This window comes from Carassius gibelio, chromosome A1 (assembly GCF_023724105.1).
Source record: "Carassius gibelio isolate Cgi1373 ecotype wild population from Czech Republic chromosome A1, carGib1.2-hapl.c, whole genome shotgun sequence".
Lineage (NCBI taxonomy): Eukaryota > Metazoa > Chordata > Actinopteri > Cypriniformes > Cyprinidae > Carassius > Carassius gibelio.
In genome coordinates this window covers 15,394,316-15,411,949 of record NC_068371.1, presented here as the reverse complement: position 1 = coordinate 15,411,949, position 17,634 = coordinate 15,394,316, and the positions used below count along the sequence as shown (strand labels likewise).

The window sequence follows — 17,634 nt, the reverse complement described above, 5'->3', positions numbered from 1 at the left end:
GACTCGATATAAGCAGGGGAGGGGACAGAGGTGCCTGCTTCGTGGTCGAATCCCATACTACGCCTAGATAAGTGGTCCTCCATAATGGAGAAAGTACACTTTTCTTGGCGTTCAGTCTCAAACCCAGCTCCCCAATTTCAATGTTGAACTGCCATCTGCTCTGATTGTGCTAAAATCAACCAATCGTCTATATAATTTAATATGCGGATGCCCTGCAGTTGTAGTGGAGCCAGAGTCGCATCTACACACTTCGTAAACGAGCAGTGTGAGAGTGCAAGGCTGAAAGGATGTACTCAATATTGGTATGCTTCATCCTGAAAGCGAACCTCAGAAACTTCCTGTGTTGTTGAAGGATGGAAACACTAGAACTATGTGTCTTTGAGATCTATCGTGACAAACCAGTCCCCTGACCTGATTTGCAATACAACATACTTGATGGTGAGCATTTTGAATTTCAGCCTCATAACTGAGTGATTTAACTGACGCAGATCTATGATCGGACACAATCCTTCTTTGGAACTATGAAATAGCGGCTGTAAAACCCAGATTCCCTATCTTAAGGCGGGACCATCTCGATGGCCTCCTTCCTTAATAGGATATTCAGTTCTTGTTACATAACCAAAGCCTGCTCGGGTCCGACTAACATCAGGATAACCCCGTAAAATCTCGGTGGTGGAGAACCAAACTGAATGTGATAACCTTTTTCTACTGTGTGCAGGACCCATTGAGATAAAGTGACCGTAGTTTCCAAGTTGCTAAATAATCTACTAAGGGAATCAGTCTCTTGAGACTGACCTCTGGTCTTATTGAGGCAGCTAATTCGGTGTCTTGAAGTTGAGCACCCACAGGGGGCAACCTATCTAACTTTTTGAGACCCCCGAAGGGGTGGCGAGCCTCTCAGTTCCGCTACGTTCGTGGGTGGAAGAGATAAAATGGTTCACTCTCACATTAGCTCCGCTTTTGTTTGCACTGACTCAATGCAATCTAGCTTGAAGATTTTGTATAGAAGCATGATGTTTTTTTTTTGAGTCAGAGATGAAGTATTACATGTCTGCCATTTTACAAAATTATTTTACAAAATCGTCCATTTTAATCATTGCCGCATCTTGTTGAGTAAACTCGACCGTGGCGCCAAGAGGGTTAAATGTCTAGTCTTCACTTGCTCTTTTACATAATGCAGGAGCTTATAGTGACAGACAACATTAAGTAAGACTGACAAGACAGACTGATGACATGCACAAACAGATGCCAGCTTCGCGGCACGTGCTTTTATAGCTTCCTGGTCGCTACGTCACCCCACCCATGACATCACGCCCTTCCATTGGACAGATTGCACATGATATTCAGAGTCGCTCAAGCAATAGGCATTCCCCATAGAGTTTTTGATGCAGCTCGAGTTCCTGAAGAGTAACTATAATGATATCTTGTCAATACTAAAATAACAATGATCTGAATATGAATATGGTGTTTTTCAATACATTCTAACTCTCATTAGACCATAAGAGGAATATTAGTAGACTATTGGGTTTAAGTTAGGGTTAGTAAAATAAGTTGTCATGTACTTGCAAAGTTACGTCTATTCAGTAGAATAAAAGTAAAGTGGACTATCAAAACAAAGTGTTACCCTTTTTGTTTCTCCACTATTCTCCAGTGTGATGAAAGAGAAACCACTGAGTTCTTTGCACAAACATTTACAGTACAAATGAAAGCAAGTAAATTTCGATAGAAGTGCTTCTCTTTTTACTTAAATTATAATGAGAGTCACAAATCAAATGAATCAAGCTGTTTCACTGGCTAATCGAAATGGATGTTTTTCTCCTTCATTTTTGCATGCTCTGAATGAGATTGCATTCAGTCTCTCAAGGAAAAAAAAGCTTGTAAATATAAATAATCTCTTGCTGTTTGTCTCGAATCGCTTTTCTGAATGTCATAAGCCTGTGCTGTGAGGTCAGGGCAGAGCATCACACTGGGCCTTGTTTCTACATTATTACACATTTATTTAGTGCTAGACCTGCTGAAAACACTGAATATATTGATTCATTTCAGCACAAGAATGCTGTGAATACTGTCTAAATGGTCTGTACTGAAGGTCATCTTACAGAAATAACTGATTGATTTGATTTAGTAAAAAAAAAAAAAAAAAAAAAAAAAATATATATATATATATATATATATATATATATATATATATATATATATTAATGCAATGAGAGTGATTTGCTATTATTTTCTGAATTTTTAAGCATATCAACCTTTATAATGTCACAGTTCAGCCTGAATGACATCAACACTGAGTATAATTTGGAACAAAGGACCAGTTCTTATCTATAACTGGTTCTGTCTTCTGAGAAAAAACGTAACCTTGTGAAATTAATAACTTTAATTTCCAAAAATGAAAGTTAAGTTTAACATGAAATTATGAAAAAAATATATATTGCTATTGTACGCTAAAATGTACTTAACAGAGTAATAATAATAATAATAATAATAATAACAATAGAAATAATAGAATAAAACATAATAAAAATAAAACATTATTTTTAAGAAATATCACGCAAGAGAATTTTCATCCAAGTTTTAATTTATAGTTAACTTGTTGCAGTTTTTTTTTTTTTTTTAATGCTATGTTGTGTTAAAATACATTTCACAAGATTAAATCATTAAATTGTAATAAATTTGTCCAATTTGATAATCTGTAAATGATAAACCACAGATGCAGAATTAACACAAACAACAAAGAATTTGAGGGGAGGGGTCTCTTATTGTTGTTATAGAATAATTATTCATAAAAAATAATAATAATAAATAAACCTTCATTACATCAATTTCATAATGTATATAGACTGCAATTATTATTATTATATTTTTGTCTTTTTTCCCAGTACAAATATCCATACATTCTTAAATTGGTATACATGTACTTGAGAAGCAAAATGACAATGAGATTATTTTTCTGACCCCGCACTGGCAGATATTGTTCTTGCTTTAAGCAAAAATGTATGAATCAATGAGGCAATTTTATTTTTTACTTTTCCTGCGAATGCCTCTGTTTCCTGGTGGATTGGTACAGTGTGAGTCCTGGATGTTAAAGCCGGCCAATCAGATTTAACCTGTATTTTTTTTTTTTTTTTTTTTATAGTTATGTGCAAAATTGTGAGTGCACTGACTGCAAATGAGTCTGAAAATGAGTCTATTTTTGCCTCAACAAGCAGGTAGTACAAGTACAGCTAGCAGATACCTAATGCTACTCAGTCTTAAATAAAATCTTAAGTGAACATTTGACTGCTCTAGTCTTATTTAACCTCACATGTCTTGGCTGATTTCCTCCAACTCAGATAAAACAGTGCTTCGAAGAAGAGCTACACAGAAGGCCAGTGTGTGGCTTTGGTTGCAGCGTATCTGCATTGCAAGGTTTCTTTTGGATAAATATAATTATTTTATACTTTATATATTAATCTATCTATCTATCTATCTATCTATCTATCTATCTATCTATCTATCTATCTATCTATCTATCTATCTATCTATCTATCTATCTATCTATCTATCTATCTATCTATCTATCTATCTATCTATCTATCTATCTATCCAGTATCCACATATCTATATATATTACTTAAATAATTATGTATTATATTATAAAATTATGCAACTAGTAATTATAACATTATGAAATGTATTACATTTATAATTTTATTAAAAATCTGATATAAATCAATAAAACACAATACATGTTTTTCTTACATTTTTACCTTCATCCAAAATAATTCATTTGGTATTCCATAAGCATTAGTTCATTACTCATACTATTCTTATTCTTGATTTCAATATAATTTGTATAAAAAATAAATACAAACAACAACAACAACAACAATAATAATAATAATAATAATAATAATAATAATAATAATAATAATAATAATAATAATAAATGAATTCCAAATTTACTTTTTGGATTCACATTAGACCAATCTACCTTTCTGCAACTGACTTTTTAGTTGTGACCAGTCTTGCTGGTTGACCCCCAATCATCTTTTATGTGAAATATAATCTAAATTTCTGTATGTAATGTAATGTGATATGTATTTGATATTGTGTCTATGTATATGAAACACGGACTGATAAAGGTAGCTGTAAAGCATTTTTGTTCAAGCACAATGCCATTTTGACCATAATAATTAACATATTTTAACTCATATAAATATTACAGCAGTATAGAAAAACACTACGCATACATTTGTCAGTGAAGTAAATGTCTGTGATGCCAAACAACGTCCCTGTGCAAAGGGTCATTGGGGCTTGAAGTGTCCATCAGTTACACCCTTCTAAGTCCTGCATTCCAAAGTGCCCTTTGAAGAGACCAGTTTTGGAACAACCTTTCAAAATGGCGGCCATTATTATTTTCACTCTAAAGTGTCCCTTTGAAGGGCGATATATCCCATCTCTTTCAACATAAAAGTTTATATATATATATATATATATATATATATATATATATATATATATATATATATATATATATATATTACATTTTTACTTTTATCCAATATAATCCCATTATGATTCTGTAAGAATTCCTCCATCATGATTTTGACTAGTGTACATGATTGATTTCCAAATGCTCATCATGCTGACTGACTCTCAAGGAGTTACTGTGGAAACTCACGGTAAATCTCCAGCACCACCGTGGCCTCCTGGCTTTGTCCTTTGGCATCCACAGCCTGGCATCGGTATATCCCAGCATCCTCAATGATGGCATTGTAGATCGTCAGCCTGGACCGCACACCCTCCGTATGCACAATCACTCTCTGGTTTGAAATCATGCGCTCACCTTGAGGACTGAACCAGTTTATGCTCACCGGCTCACCAATGGCTAAAAGAATAAAACATTTAGGCATTCATTAATGCAGTTAGAAGTACATTAATACATCACATGCATACTTCCATTAAACCTGTTTTTGCATGAAAACTCCTCAAACCTCAGATGCATGAATATACAATGAAAGTCTCACTTCCATACTGATCTGGATTTACGCTCACTCTAATTGGTGACAACTATTTAGCTTTGGCAGCCAGTGGCTTTAATAAGGCCACATGGAGAATTAGCAAGTGCTGTATGAAAACTCCAGGTGCTCTGGTCTGTAAAGCTGCCCGGCTCAATGTCACAAAGGAGCCGCGTGGGGGTCTCTATTTCTGGCCCTCTGCAATCATAAGGGCACAAACTCTCCAACATCCCTGCAAAAGCACTGGAGTCGAAGGACATGTCACATATGAAGAACAAGGTCTGCAGCAGGGAGATGGTTGATAGCCGGTTGCAGGGTTAGAAAGATGAGGAGAGGAGATCTGAGAAAAGAGTTGCATGGACAAAATAGTGGAGCTTCAGACTACTGCTTTCATTATTTCAAGTATTTTAGTTCACAAATAAAAACTTGATAAAAAATATCTCAATCATCTATTTATTGTGATGAGTGTGTTTTTTAAGATAGTACCTTAAGTCATTCATGGATAAATAAATATGAAACTGAAACCGCCAGTTGGCAAATCCTATTCTTAAGGAGTGATTCATTGACTCATTTATTGAAAAGATTTGTTCAAAATCATAGATTCAATTAGTAACAAAACATATTGTGTTGATCATAAATGCACAAATGTTCTGCTCTGGCTTTGTTAAAAAAAAAAAAAAAAAAAAAAACTTCCATATTGAAACATACATATATGATATGACTTGATATGTAATTACCATTAGACAAACAATATAATTTATATTCTTAAGGATTACAGATTAAATGAAAAAAAAAAAAAAAAAAAAAAAAAATTGCACAACTATCAGTTATGTGGCGATATGCATTAAGCATGTAAACGACCACTGAACAAAAGAAAAAGGAAGAAACAGCACAGTGCGCTTTTTCCAAGGGTCCGTTTACATAGTATGGGGCATGGCATGCAGGAAAAAATTAGTAGGCTAAAACGTGTGCATGATTTACTATTTCGTTCCCTACATTTATAAATTGTGCACACTATTTACTAATTTGTTTCGGTGATTTTCTAAATCATGCACACTGTGTTTCCAATCTTGCACAGTTTTTTTGCTATAGTAACGAGCGCAACTTTAACATAAATCTGATTGATTGCGATGCCATGCTCACTGACATGCTTGCTCACAAATCATGGTCACGCACACGCTCATAAGAATTGTAAGATCTATACATAATGATAATAATAGTATTAATAATGCAATTAAATAAGTAAATAAGGACGCTAAGATAAGTTATAGGTTTGTAGTTTTTTATGAAGAGTTCAGATGCAAAGGCCTCTGTCATCTAAAATTTTCTTCTTAAAAGGTGGGAAAAATTGGTGGAAAAAAAGTAATAAAAATGCTAGGCACAAACTACATAAAATACATGCCATGACCGAGGCCCTCTAGAGGCACGAGGCCTTGTGCAGTCGCACACTTGGCACAGCACTTGTGACAGTATAGGTCACATGTATTTCAGTTACACATTTAAACCAATATGTTGCCCAAAGTGATGCACAATGAAATAAGCCAAAACAGAAAACAGTCCTTATCTGCAAACTGTATTTGCAACCTTAGATAACCCCAAACTACTCAGCAATGGAGTGAGTGAAATTGCACTAATGCTAATGCTGAAGTTCAATGTGTCCTTATGAGCTGATTTATTGTGTGGATGTGGCAGACGGCCGTCAAATGCCCCCTCATCCTTCAGCACCACTCTCTCCAATCAATCTCTTCCTGGTTGCTCTTGTGCTATATATTGAGCACCGACTTCCTGGTCGGATGCACGGTGAAATTCATGGAAGCTAATGCACTTAGGGAATTTGTTGCCATGGCAACAGCACATCTTCTGTGTGGGTAATCAGGCGTTGAAAAAGTTAATCACTTTGCTGTCATACTGCTATCCAGGTGAAAGTCAACAGGTGAGAAGAAACACATCTCTCAAACCACTGTAGTATATAAGAAACTAAACCTGATAAATGCAATTAAACTCATTCAGTTGTATTTTGTATTTTACTGTGTTAATTGCTGAAAACGCAAATTTATACTTATAATTATTAAAGACATTTATAAATTACAAAAGATTTATGTTTCAATTAAATACTGTTCTAAATCCAAAATGTGTCTGACACTATTATGTACATGTACAACATACCTAAACTCACTGGTTAAATCTTATGTGCCCTTCAGAAGTTTGCGCTATGCAAGTGAACGACGTCTTGTGGTGCCATCCCAAAGAGGTTCAAAATCACTCTCACAGGCCTTATCCTGGACTGTGCCCAGCTGGTGGTATGACCTCCTAATCTCAATTCATACACCTGAGTTTTTACTAATTTTCAAGATTCATCTAAAGACTCATCTTTTTCACCAGCACTTAAACTGCTAATACCAGCACTTTTCCTTTTCTTCCCATTTATAAAAAAATAAAATAAAAAAAATAAATAAACTGGCTATGCGTTCTGTACTAGACTAACTGAGACTTGTCATGGCACTTGTGTACTGTTGTTGTTCTCTTGTTGACCATTTGAGAATCATGTTATCAGCACAGTTTTTTTTTTTTTCTTTTTTCTTTTTTCTTTTTTCTTTTTTTCCCCTTATTTGTCTGGTATTTAAGTTGCTTTTTTTTTCAGTTCTCACTTGTCCGTCAAGTTATGTTTATGTGTATTACTACAACCCCTGGCAAAAATTACATAACACAATTAAGTTCACACAATTTTCTCTTTTTTATTACATTTATTATTATTTATTTTATTTATAACAAATAAACAAAACTCCTATATGACACATAACAAAACAATTTTTGTTTAATAATTCAACATTCTGGTTATGTGAAATATACCTCAAACAAAGTTTTCCATATCAACTACAGAAACATTTTTTTTTGCTAATTAGCATTTTAGATATGTGGCAGCATTTGTTTCAGAAATGCACATTTCAAGCGGATTCCATTTTTTTTTTCCTTAACATTGAAATATTATGTAATCATGTTTCATTATTCAAATTTGTATTATTCTTGTGTGTGTTATTATTAAACTTATGTTGAAACTTTACTCTTTTACCTCGTCATCAGTCTGTTGCACATGCCCATGACAATATCAAGGCTTTAATTGAAATGTTTCACATAAATGTTTCTTAAACAGCGCACCAGAATGAATCAAAAAAATGATTTCTGAGGGATCATGTGACATTGAAGACTGGAAAAATGATGCTGAAAATTCAGATTGCATCACAGGAAAACGTTGAATTTTATAATATACTCACAAAGAAAACATATTTTGAATTTTAACAATATTTCATTTTTTTTATCAAATAAGATACAACCTTGAGCAGAAGAGATTCCTTTTATAAACATGAAAATTTTACTAACCACAAAACTTGAATAGTATAGTGTATTTATTTTAATATAATGTACTGAAAAGTTTAGGCCACAATCATCTGAAAATCATGTAATTGTCAAGTGTGTTAATATGTCACTTCCAGCAGGGTTTCGTTCTTACCTGTGCATGTGAAGAATTTAGACTCTCCAACACTCAGTTCCACTTTATTGAGTGATATTGACACCTGAAGGACCGCTACAACAGAAAGAAAGAAATACAGCCAAATCAATAAAAATAATAATAATAATAATATATATATATATATATATATATATATATATATATATATATATATATATATATATATATTACAGCTTCTCAGTAATAAATAGAAATATATATATATATATATATATATATATATATATATATATATATATATATATATATATATATATATATATATATATATATATAATAAATAAATAAAAACATTGTTAATGTTGTATAATCAAAGTCTGGACAGGACAGGACAGACATTATTTTACAACTCTACTTTATAATGCAGTATTACTCCCAGTGAACTTCATACAAATCTAAGGCAAACACTTTTTCTGAGCTTAAGAGAGAGCTGTTTTCTATAATATATATATATATATATATATATATATATATATATATATATATATATATATATATATATATATATATATATATATATATAATACAAATCATATGAATGCCATAGCTGAATAATTTTCTGAATAAAATCCAATATTTGATATTATCTTTTATTATTATTTATTTACAATACAATTTACATCCATTTGGATTGCACGTTTAACATCAATCAATCAATCAATCAATACATCAATACATACATAAATACATAAAGTGGTGTGTGTGTGTGTGTGTGTGTGTGTGTGTGTGTGTGTGTGTGTGTATTCCAGGTCAGCAGGCCATTTCAATCTCACACATTGAATATTGTTTGTTTTACTGCCATATGCTCATATTTTTTTCATTGAATCAATGCAATTTTTTTCACAATTAACACATGTATGCTGATTCTATGCAATGTGAATAAATACACTTTGAAAATGTGATTAATCAAAAAGATGCAAATATGATTAATGAAATATTTTACTTGCTTCTTATATACATGATGCAACCCAATACGTTTATTAATTTGTTAAAACTGTGTAATCCAAAAGAGTGGAAATTTGACATGCTCGCTTGCTCTCTCTCTCTCTCACTCACAATATATATATATATATATATATATATATATATATATATATATATATATATATATATATATATATATATATATGTATATATATATATATATATATATATATATATATGTATATATATATATATATGTATATATATATATATATACATATGTATATATATATATATATATGTATATATATATATATATATATATATATATATATATATATATATATATATATATATATATATATATATATATATATATATCTATATATATCCGTTGCATTTGAAATGATGCAGTGTCCAACTTTGACACCAGAAGGTAAAATTACAGAGGGAGTCCGTGTCTCTCTCGCCTCCCCTGAGCCCATTGAGTTTTAACAGTCCCCTGAAACAGGGATGTCAAACTCAGTTCTTGGAGGCCGCAGCCTAACAGATTTTAGTTTCAACCCTGCTCCATCACATATACCATGTAGTTTACAAATAAACCTGATTAAGACTTGATTAGCTGGATCAGGTGAATTTAATTAGGGTTGAAATGAAACTCTGAGGGGCTATAGTACTCCAGCAACTGAGTTTGACTCCTATGCCCTGAAGCATGCGGGGAGTAGGGATTTGCAGGTATAAAATTGTCCTGTTGTGATTATTTGCTCATTATTTTATCACAGTATATGGTATTATCCCGGTATTGAAATTTAGTAAAAAAAAAAAAGTAAGCTGTGCGCCCCTTAGTTACTGTTGCTCCCTTAGATAAACAAACAGAGCTTCTCACTATCTCACAATGACAGCTGTCTGTGTGAAAACCTTGTGCCACAATGTTTTTTTGCACAGTTTTGGACATAGAAGGGCCACCATTCAAGTGGGAAATAAATGTGCCATTTAGGGATGTATAAAAGATTGTAAAATAAATACGGTGGGTAAGCGAGGGTTTACAGATCACAATGCAAACTGGAGAAGTCTCACAACTGCAGATGACAACATCCCAGATCAACACTCTTACGATTAAAATAATGTACATTTAACTAGTTTATTATTGAGAGGCACTGAAATGTAGAACTTTATGTGTTTTTGATTTCATTGTACATGATTTAAAAACAGTTCACTATGTAGGTTTGTGATAGCAGATTGATTCACTAACTTTAATATTTGCTGCTTTAAGCAAGAGATACCTTGCTGAAATGCAAGATGACAATAAACGTTCTGCTTGAGCAGACGGAAATTGTAACTTAATGAGAGTATGGCAACCAAAAAATAAAAGGTTTTGTCTTCATTGGGATAGGAGTGCTTACGGATATTTTGCTCTATTTTGTTTGGGTTTCAGGAAATGTTCAGGATTCACAGCTATGCTGATGATACCCAGATTTACCTAGCCATATCTCCAAATGACTACAGACTCCCTCTGCCAATGCATTGATGAAATTAATAGTTGAATGTGCCAGAACATTCTTCAGTTAAAGAAGGAAAAAACTGAAGTCATTGCATTTGAAAACAAAGATGAAGTTTTCAAGGTAAATGCATACCTTGACTCTAGTGGTCAAACAACTAAAAATCAAGTCAGGAATCTTGGTGTGATTCTGGAGACAGACCTTAGTTTCAGTAGTCATATCAAAGCAGTAACTAAATCAGCATACTATCATTTAAAAAAGAATTAGATGTTTTGTTTCCAGCCAAGACTTGGAGAAACTTTTTCATGCCTTTATCACCAGCAGGGTGGACTATTGTAATGGGCTCCTCACCGGCCTTCCCAAAAAGACCATTAGACAGCTGCAGCTCATCCAGAACGCTGCTGCCAGGATTCTGACTAGAACCAGAAAATCTGAGCATATCACACCAGTCCTCAGGTCCTTACACTGGCTACCAGTTACATTTAGGATTGATTTTAAAGTAATTTTACTTGTATATAAGTCACTAAATGACCTAGGACCAAAATACATTGCAGATATGTTCAATGAATATAAACCCAGCAGAGCACTCACTAGGATCAAGTCAGTTAGAAATACCAAGGGTTCACACAAAACAAGGGGAGTCTGCCTTTAGTTACTCTGCCGCCCGCAGTTGTAATCAGCTTCCAGAAGAGATCAGATGTGCTAAAACACTAGTCACATTTAAATCTAGACTTAAAACTCATCTGTTTAGCTGTTCATTTATTGAATGAGCACTGTGCAATGTCCGAACAGATTGCACTATATATATTTTCACTGTTTTTTTTTTTTTTTTTATAAAATCATTTTCTAACTGTTTTAAATTCATTTTAATTAAGTACATTTTTAATCATTTAAAAAAAAAAATTAAATTGCTTGTTTTATTTTTGTTTTTATTGTTCTTCATGATTATTTTACTTTATTTTATGTAAAGCACTTTCAATTACCATTGTGTACGAAATGTGCTATATAAAGAAACTTGCCTTGCCTTGCCTAATAAAATAAATTATATTGCCCATCCTCTCATGATACCTGGAAACAGTGTTACAAGTATCACAGGCACATCTTTTTTTACATTTTTGTAGCATAAACAACATGAAAACGATGCGAGCTTTGGATCTTTCAATGTTTTTCTATATGGCATTGAAGCCTAAAGATGTCTGAGTTACACTCAATATGCAACTGATACTCGGCTGCCATTGGCTCACCTGTGTTCAAGGGGAGGGGCTTAATGATAATACACTTAATTGCTCTTGATATGGTTAACTGGTGCACCATTTCTAAAGTTGCATGCGTTGAACTTTGTCACTCTTTCAAAGTGATTGTGGGTGATTGTGATTGTCTTTCAAATTGAGTTTTGAGGACAGTGACTGGGTGGTGTGGTGGACTTTCCACTTCCTGATTATTGATCCAACAGTGCTGACTGGGATATCTTGATATTATTTTGAACCCTTTCCCTTTTATATACATTTATATTATTGTATTTCTAACATCTGTGGAATGCTCTTGAGTCGTCATTTTCTTTCACATACACAGCTTGGTCAGTGATCCTTTAACAGTGGGGTATTCATCCAGAAATAGTGATTGCATGTTTAACTACTCACAGGAAGATGCCAATGGTAAAGTAATTGTGTTCTTGTTTAGGGAAATGTATTTCATCTTTGTAAGTTGGCAGATTCCATTGAACACTTATGCAAGTAATATACTTACATTTTTTGTTTGTTTGTTTGCTTTTTCCCTAAAAATATTTCCTGACAAAAACACAATGTCTCCTTACAGTAATTTATTTTGAGTTTCAGTGTTAAAAATATCCATCAGAATGAAGTTTAAGTGTATCATTTATAATAGATATGTTGAGAGAATTGGTCAGGGGTCTGAATATTTTTGCAAGGCACTGTTTAATATATATATATAAAAGGTGAAAGGTATAAAAGCAGCTTTAATCATTCATATTTTGCTTTAAACAACCCAGCATGCATTGGCTGAAAAACAGCCTATAGATGGCAGTGCTGCGATGGCAACGATTCCTCCACAGTCGTGGTGCAAATCTTTAACACATCAAGTGCACAGCTGATTTATTTCTCTCAGAGTGCAAGTGGAGAGGAGCAAGCCTGTCCTTTTATTGTTGGCCTGTTGTTGATTTTCGCACTCCAACCGCAGCTTGTCTTCGGCTCGACTCGACTAACTGCTGCATATCTAGTGAGAATGTCTAATTTGGGAAGCTATGGGCTGATTAATGACCAAAGCGCGGCCATGAACTCGGCAATTAGAGACTACGGCTGGCACAGGACTGACTTTGATGGCTGCCACCTGAGGTGGAAAGGAAATGTCACTAGAGCCATAAGAGGCAAATGTGTGTGTGTGTGTGTGTTAGCGCGCGCATTCGCTAGCTTTATAGTTATAGAGCTCTCTAAACTAAAATTCTGTCATTACTTATTCAGCCGCAGGTCACTCCAAACCAAACTGGGGAGCACACAAGAAGATGTGGGTGACTAAATGGTGACAGAATTGTCATTTTGTGGTAAACTGAAAGTATTAGGAGTGTAACTGACTGGAAGTAAATGAATGATCCAGATGCTGTTTTGAGGCAATAACAAACAACACAGAGCTTGTTTGTAAGACTAATCGGATTAGTCCGTTCATTCATTCATGGCCATTTGGCAGGTGTGAAAATTTAGCTGAAATCATGCCCACGCAAAATAATGAAACACAAACCTGTGTGAGTCATTAAACTCCAAAAGTCACATAATGCACATAAACAATGTTTCTAACAAGGTCAAGACAACTTAGCAGAGCAAACTTTACAAATAAATGAGTGTTTACTGAGTGTGCTTTGCTAAGATCTGCTATCGCTGATTGCTGTTATGCCCTCTACTGTGTGATAATAGTGATCTTATAAGATAATTACAAATCACACTGTAAGACATAGATGCAGATTAAATGATGATGACACCTATTTATTCATTGGCTACATAGATATTCCCTATTAGCGGCCGTTTCTGTGGGCTTCTAAACGTAAGCGGTCTGCCATATTGTAATGGTCAAAGCAGGTCCTTGAACACTCAAGATCAAGTTGCCTGAATGTCTGCAACTCTATTTATTTGCATGTATGAATATCTCTATCTGCAACATACTTATGCAGATGATTTCGGGAAACTAACACAATACAACCAGGTACTACAAGATTAAATACCTGTAATAATTGGTATGAAGACCATAGCAATGGCAATCTTTGAACCTCTCTCACAGTGTGATGGGAGTTAGACGAGCTTCACACAATGCTTCTTTCCAAATGTTAACAAAGTATCTTCTGTTTCCCAAGGCTGCATTTATTTGATTAAAATACAGATGCAAATCAATGCAATGCAAATGCAAATCAAAATATCTATTTTCTGTGTGTATATCTTTTAAAACGTAATTTATTCCTGTGATCAAAGCTGAATTTTCAGCATCATAACTACAGTCTTCAGTACCACATGATCATTCAGAAATTATTATAATATGCTTATTTGCAATTCAAGTAAAAATTTCTGATCATCAGTGTTGTTGTGCTTCATATTTTTGTGGAAGTCATGATAAATTTTATATTTAAGGATTCTTTTATGACAGCTCAAAAGAAATAATTTTATTTGAAATATATATTCTTTTTGTTTTTACAGTGTTTTTAATCAAACACATGCAGCTTTAACGAGCAGAAGAACTTTTTTCAAAATTCTATAAAGTTCAATAGCTCATTATCATTCATAACAGCCTCACCTTCTATTAACTGTAATTAAGCACACAGATGGGACATGCCCAGGGGCAAACGACACTCACGCTGTAATTGACTGTGATTTGACAGAGATATTCCAAGGGCCACGCGAGTCTCTGTGGACGTACAGTGGGTTACTGGCAGGTAGCAGTGCCACAGAGACATTAAAAGAGTGGCACTGCATGCTAGGATATGTCTCTGAATAGAACAGGGGGTTTGTGTGACACAGACACATGCTGAGACGCCCTCAGGCGTAAATACGGCTGCTGCTTCCCACCTGGGACTGCAGAGAATAAGGTTTGAGTCAGCGATTCTTTTCATGTTTCTGAGAGCGAGTTGGTGTTTAAATGTGCTTTAAAGTCCCACAAGCACCTGTGAGAATCCATCTGCACCAGCTGTAGTTTTACCCAGTTTACAGAGTTACGCTTGCCTGAAGCAATGCTGATCCTCCCTGAACATTCAGAGTTCATAGTATCTGGAAGGCCCGAGTAAATATAGTACAGTAAAGTTACAGTTTATTTATTTATTGAATGCACAAGGAGTTTGATAACAGCCAGTGCTCCACAAAGAGATCTGAACCCACCATCATCTCATGTCAGACTCGATTAGATTTGGATGTTACTTCCCGATCGGGACTCGGATATATATATATATATATATATATATATATATATATATATATATATATATATATATATATATATATATATATATATATCTTTGGAGAGGAGAGAAAAAACGTGCAGGACACCACAGCCAAGATAGTACAAATGTGTGTGTGTGTGTGTGTGTGTGTGTGTTTCATTCATACTTGAAGCCGGAGGGCGTTCTCACACAGAAAGTCATATCAGGAAATTCCTAATATGGATAAAAGCATTTAGCTATCGCTGTATGAAAACAGTTGTTTTCACATAAAAAAGGAAACGTTTGGAAACAGGAAGACATTAATATACGATAAGGACAGAACATGGTTTTTCAAGTCATCTCCAGCAGGTGATAAATAAAGTATATGAACAATGCAGTGCTAATATACATAGCATTACAGTATAGAAATTATTCTGCCTTATATGTGATAAAAAGTTTTTGTAGTATATTAGCAAATAATTATTATTTGTTATTGTCCAGCAGTTATATATTTCTAAGTCAATTAAAAGCTAGAAATTATAGAAACATTAAAATTGCCTATACCACCAGTCAGAAGTTTTTGAACCATCTGTTTTTTTTAAGAAGTCTCTTCTGTTCACCAAGCCTGCATGTATTTGATCCAAAGTAGAGCATAACAGCATAACCTGATTAGGACATAGTAATTTTAGTATGAATATATAAAACATTATGTAAAAAATATAAAAGAGAATTATTACTACTATAAAATGTATTCATATTCAGAATTGGCTTTCATTTTTATTTTTTCAGTTATATTTTCATTTTAATTTTGGTCAAATTTTAATAATTTTGTTTTGGTCAAGGAGCGTGTTTGTTTCTGTGATTTTCAAATATCAACATTGTTTTCCAGAAATTGCTTAATGTACCTTAATATTTTCTCTTTACTTTACTTAAATTAATTGACTGTATAAAAGACCCATGATTTAGTTTCCACACCAGGTTAAAAAACACAATCCCAGTGCATTGTCAGTCAAAGTGTCAGTCAGTCTCCCATCATACACTGCTTCTTGACAGAATCTCCTGTGATTTGAGCTGTGTGCCGCTCTCACAGCTGGCTTTCATTTCACTGAGATGTTCTACAGCCGCTGCATCTGATTCCATGTCAGCTCACAACACCCACGGGTGTCAAAGCAGCTCCTCTAATGTGGCATGTGGGAGCTGAACTTCTGCAGTCCCATATGATCGTTCCTCATTTACTCCAGGGAACACCAGCTCTGCCCAAACTACACTAAACAACACATCAGTCATCAGAACTAATAGTGGCATGTGTCTGAACACTGCTATAGGCCTTTAGTCGCTCAGTATTGAAGCATGTTTACTGCACAAATGTCATTTGAGAAGTTTGTGACGTGATGTTTATGCCGCCGGTGATTTCAGACTTATGATGGAAACGTCCAAAAGATCTAAAACACATTACTTTTGAACGCTTCAAAAAACATATTGATTCTGAAATGGCATTTATTATTTAGACCTCCTGAATGTACAACAAAATAATTCAGATTTTGTTACATTTGTACATATTTAGTACATAAACTGGCTACACTTCACAATTAAGTAATTAAAGTCTCATTTGTTAACACAATGCATTAGTTACACTGAACCAACTGATATATTTACACAAATTTATGAATTTATGTTTCTTAATGAATTAGCTTTAATTTTTATGTTTACATTTTAAAGGGGTCATATGACATTGATAAAAAGAACATAACATTTTGTGTATTTGGTGTAATGCAATGTGTTTATGTGGTTTATAAAAAAAAAAAAAAAGAAAAAAAAAAAAAAATATATATATATATATATATATATATATATATATATATATATATATTTTTTTTTTTTATTTATTTATTTATTTATTTTTTTTCCACACAATGTACATTATTGTTGCTATGCCCCAGCTCCCTAAACACATCTATTTTTACAAAGCTCATCATTCTGAAAAGCGAGGTGTGCTCTGATTGGCCAGCTGTCCAATGCATTGTGATTGGCCTATATTCCTCAAGTGTGTGACAGAAATGTCATGCCACTTTACATACTGTGATGCAGAGTCCCGGCGCGACAAGACAAAACCAACTAAACCCATTACAAATGAGGCATTTGTAACATCCAGTGGGGACATAATTACAGATTATATTGACTTTCACTGTCTTTTTACATGCTGCGTAAACATAAAACTGATCTGAGAAATATTTTATTTGTGTGTGTGTGTGTGTGTGTGTGTGTATG

At 33.8% G+C, this 17,634-nt stretch overlaps 1 protein-coding gene across 3 annotated transcripts in view; it reads right to left on the bottom strand.

Moving 5' to 3' along the window:
* The window catches only part of LOC128014099 (neural cell adhesion molecule 2-like), a 376,809-nt gene that overhangs the window by 76,884 nt on the left and 282,291 nt on the right, over positions 1 to 17,634 (bottom strand). For all 3 annotated transcript variants that reach the window (XM_052597383.1, XM_052597544.1, XM_052597465.1), the window contains exons 2-3: positions 8,512 to 8,586; positions 4,667 to 4,873 (exon numbers count right to left, since the gene is read on the bottom strand). In XM_052597383.1, the coding sequence (XP_052453343.1) occupies positions 4,667 to 4,873; positions 8,512 to 8,586 (282 nt within the window). The remainder of the gene's footprint in view (positions 1 to 4,666; positions 4,874 to 8,511; positions 8,587 to 17,634) is intronic.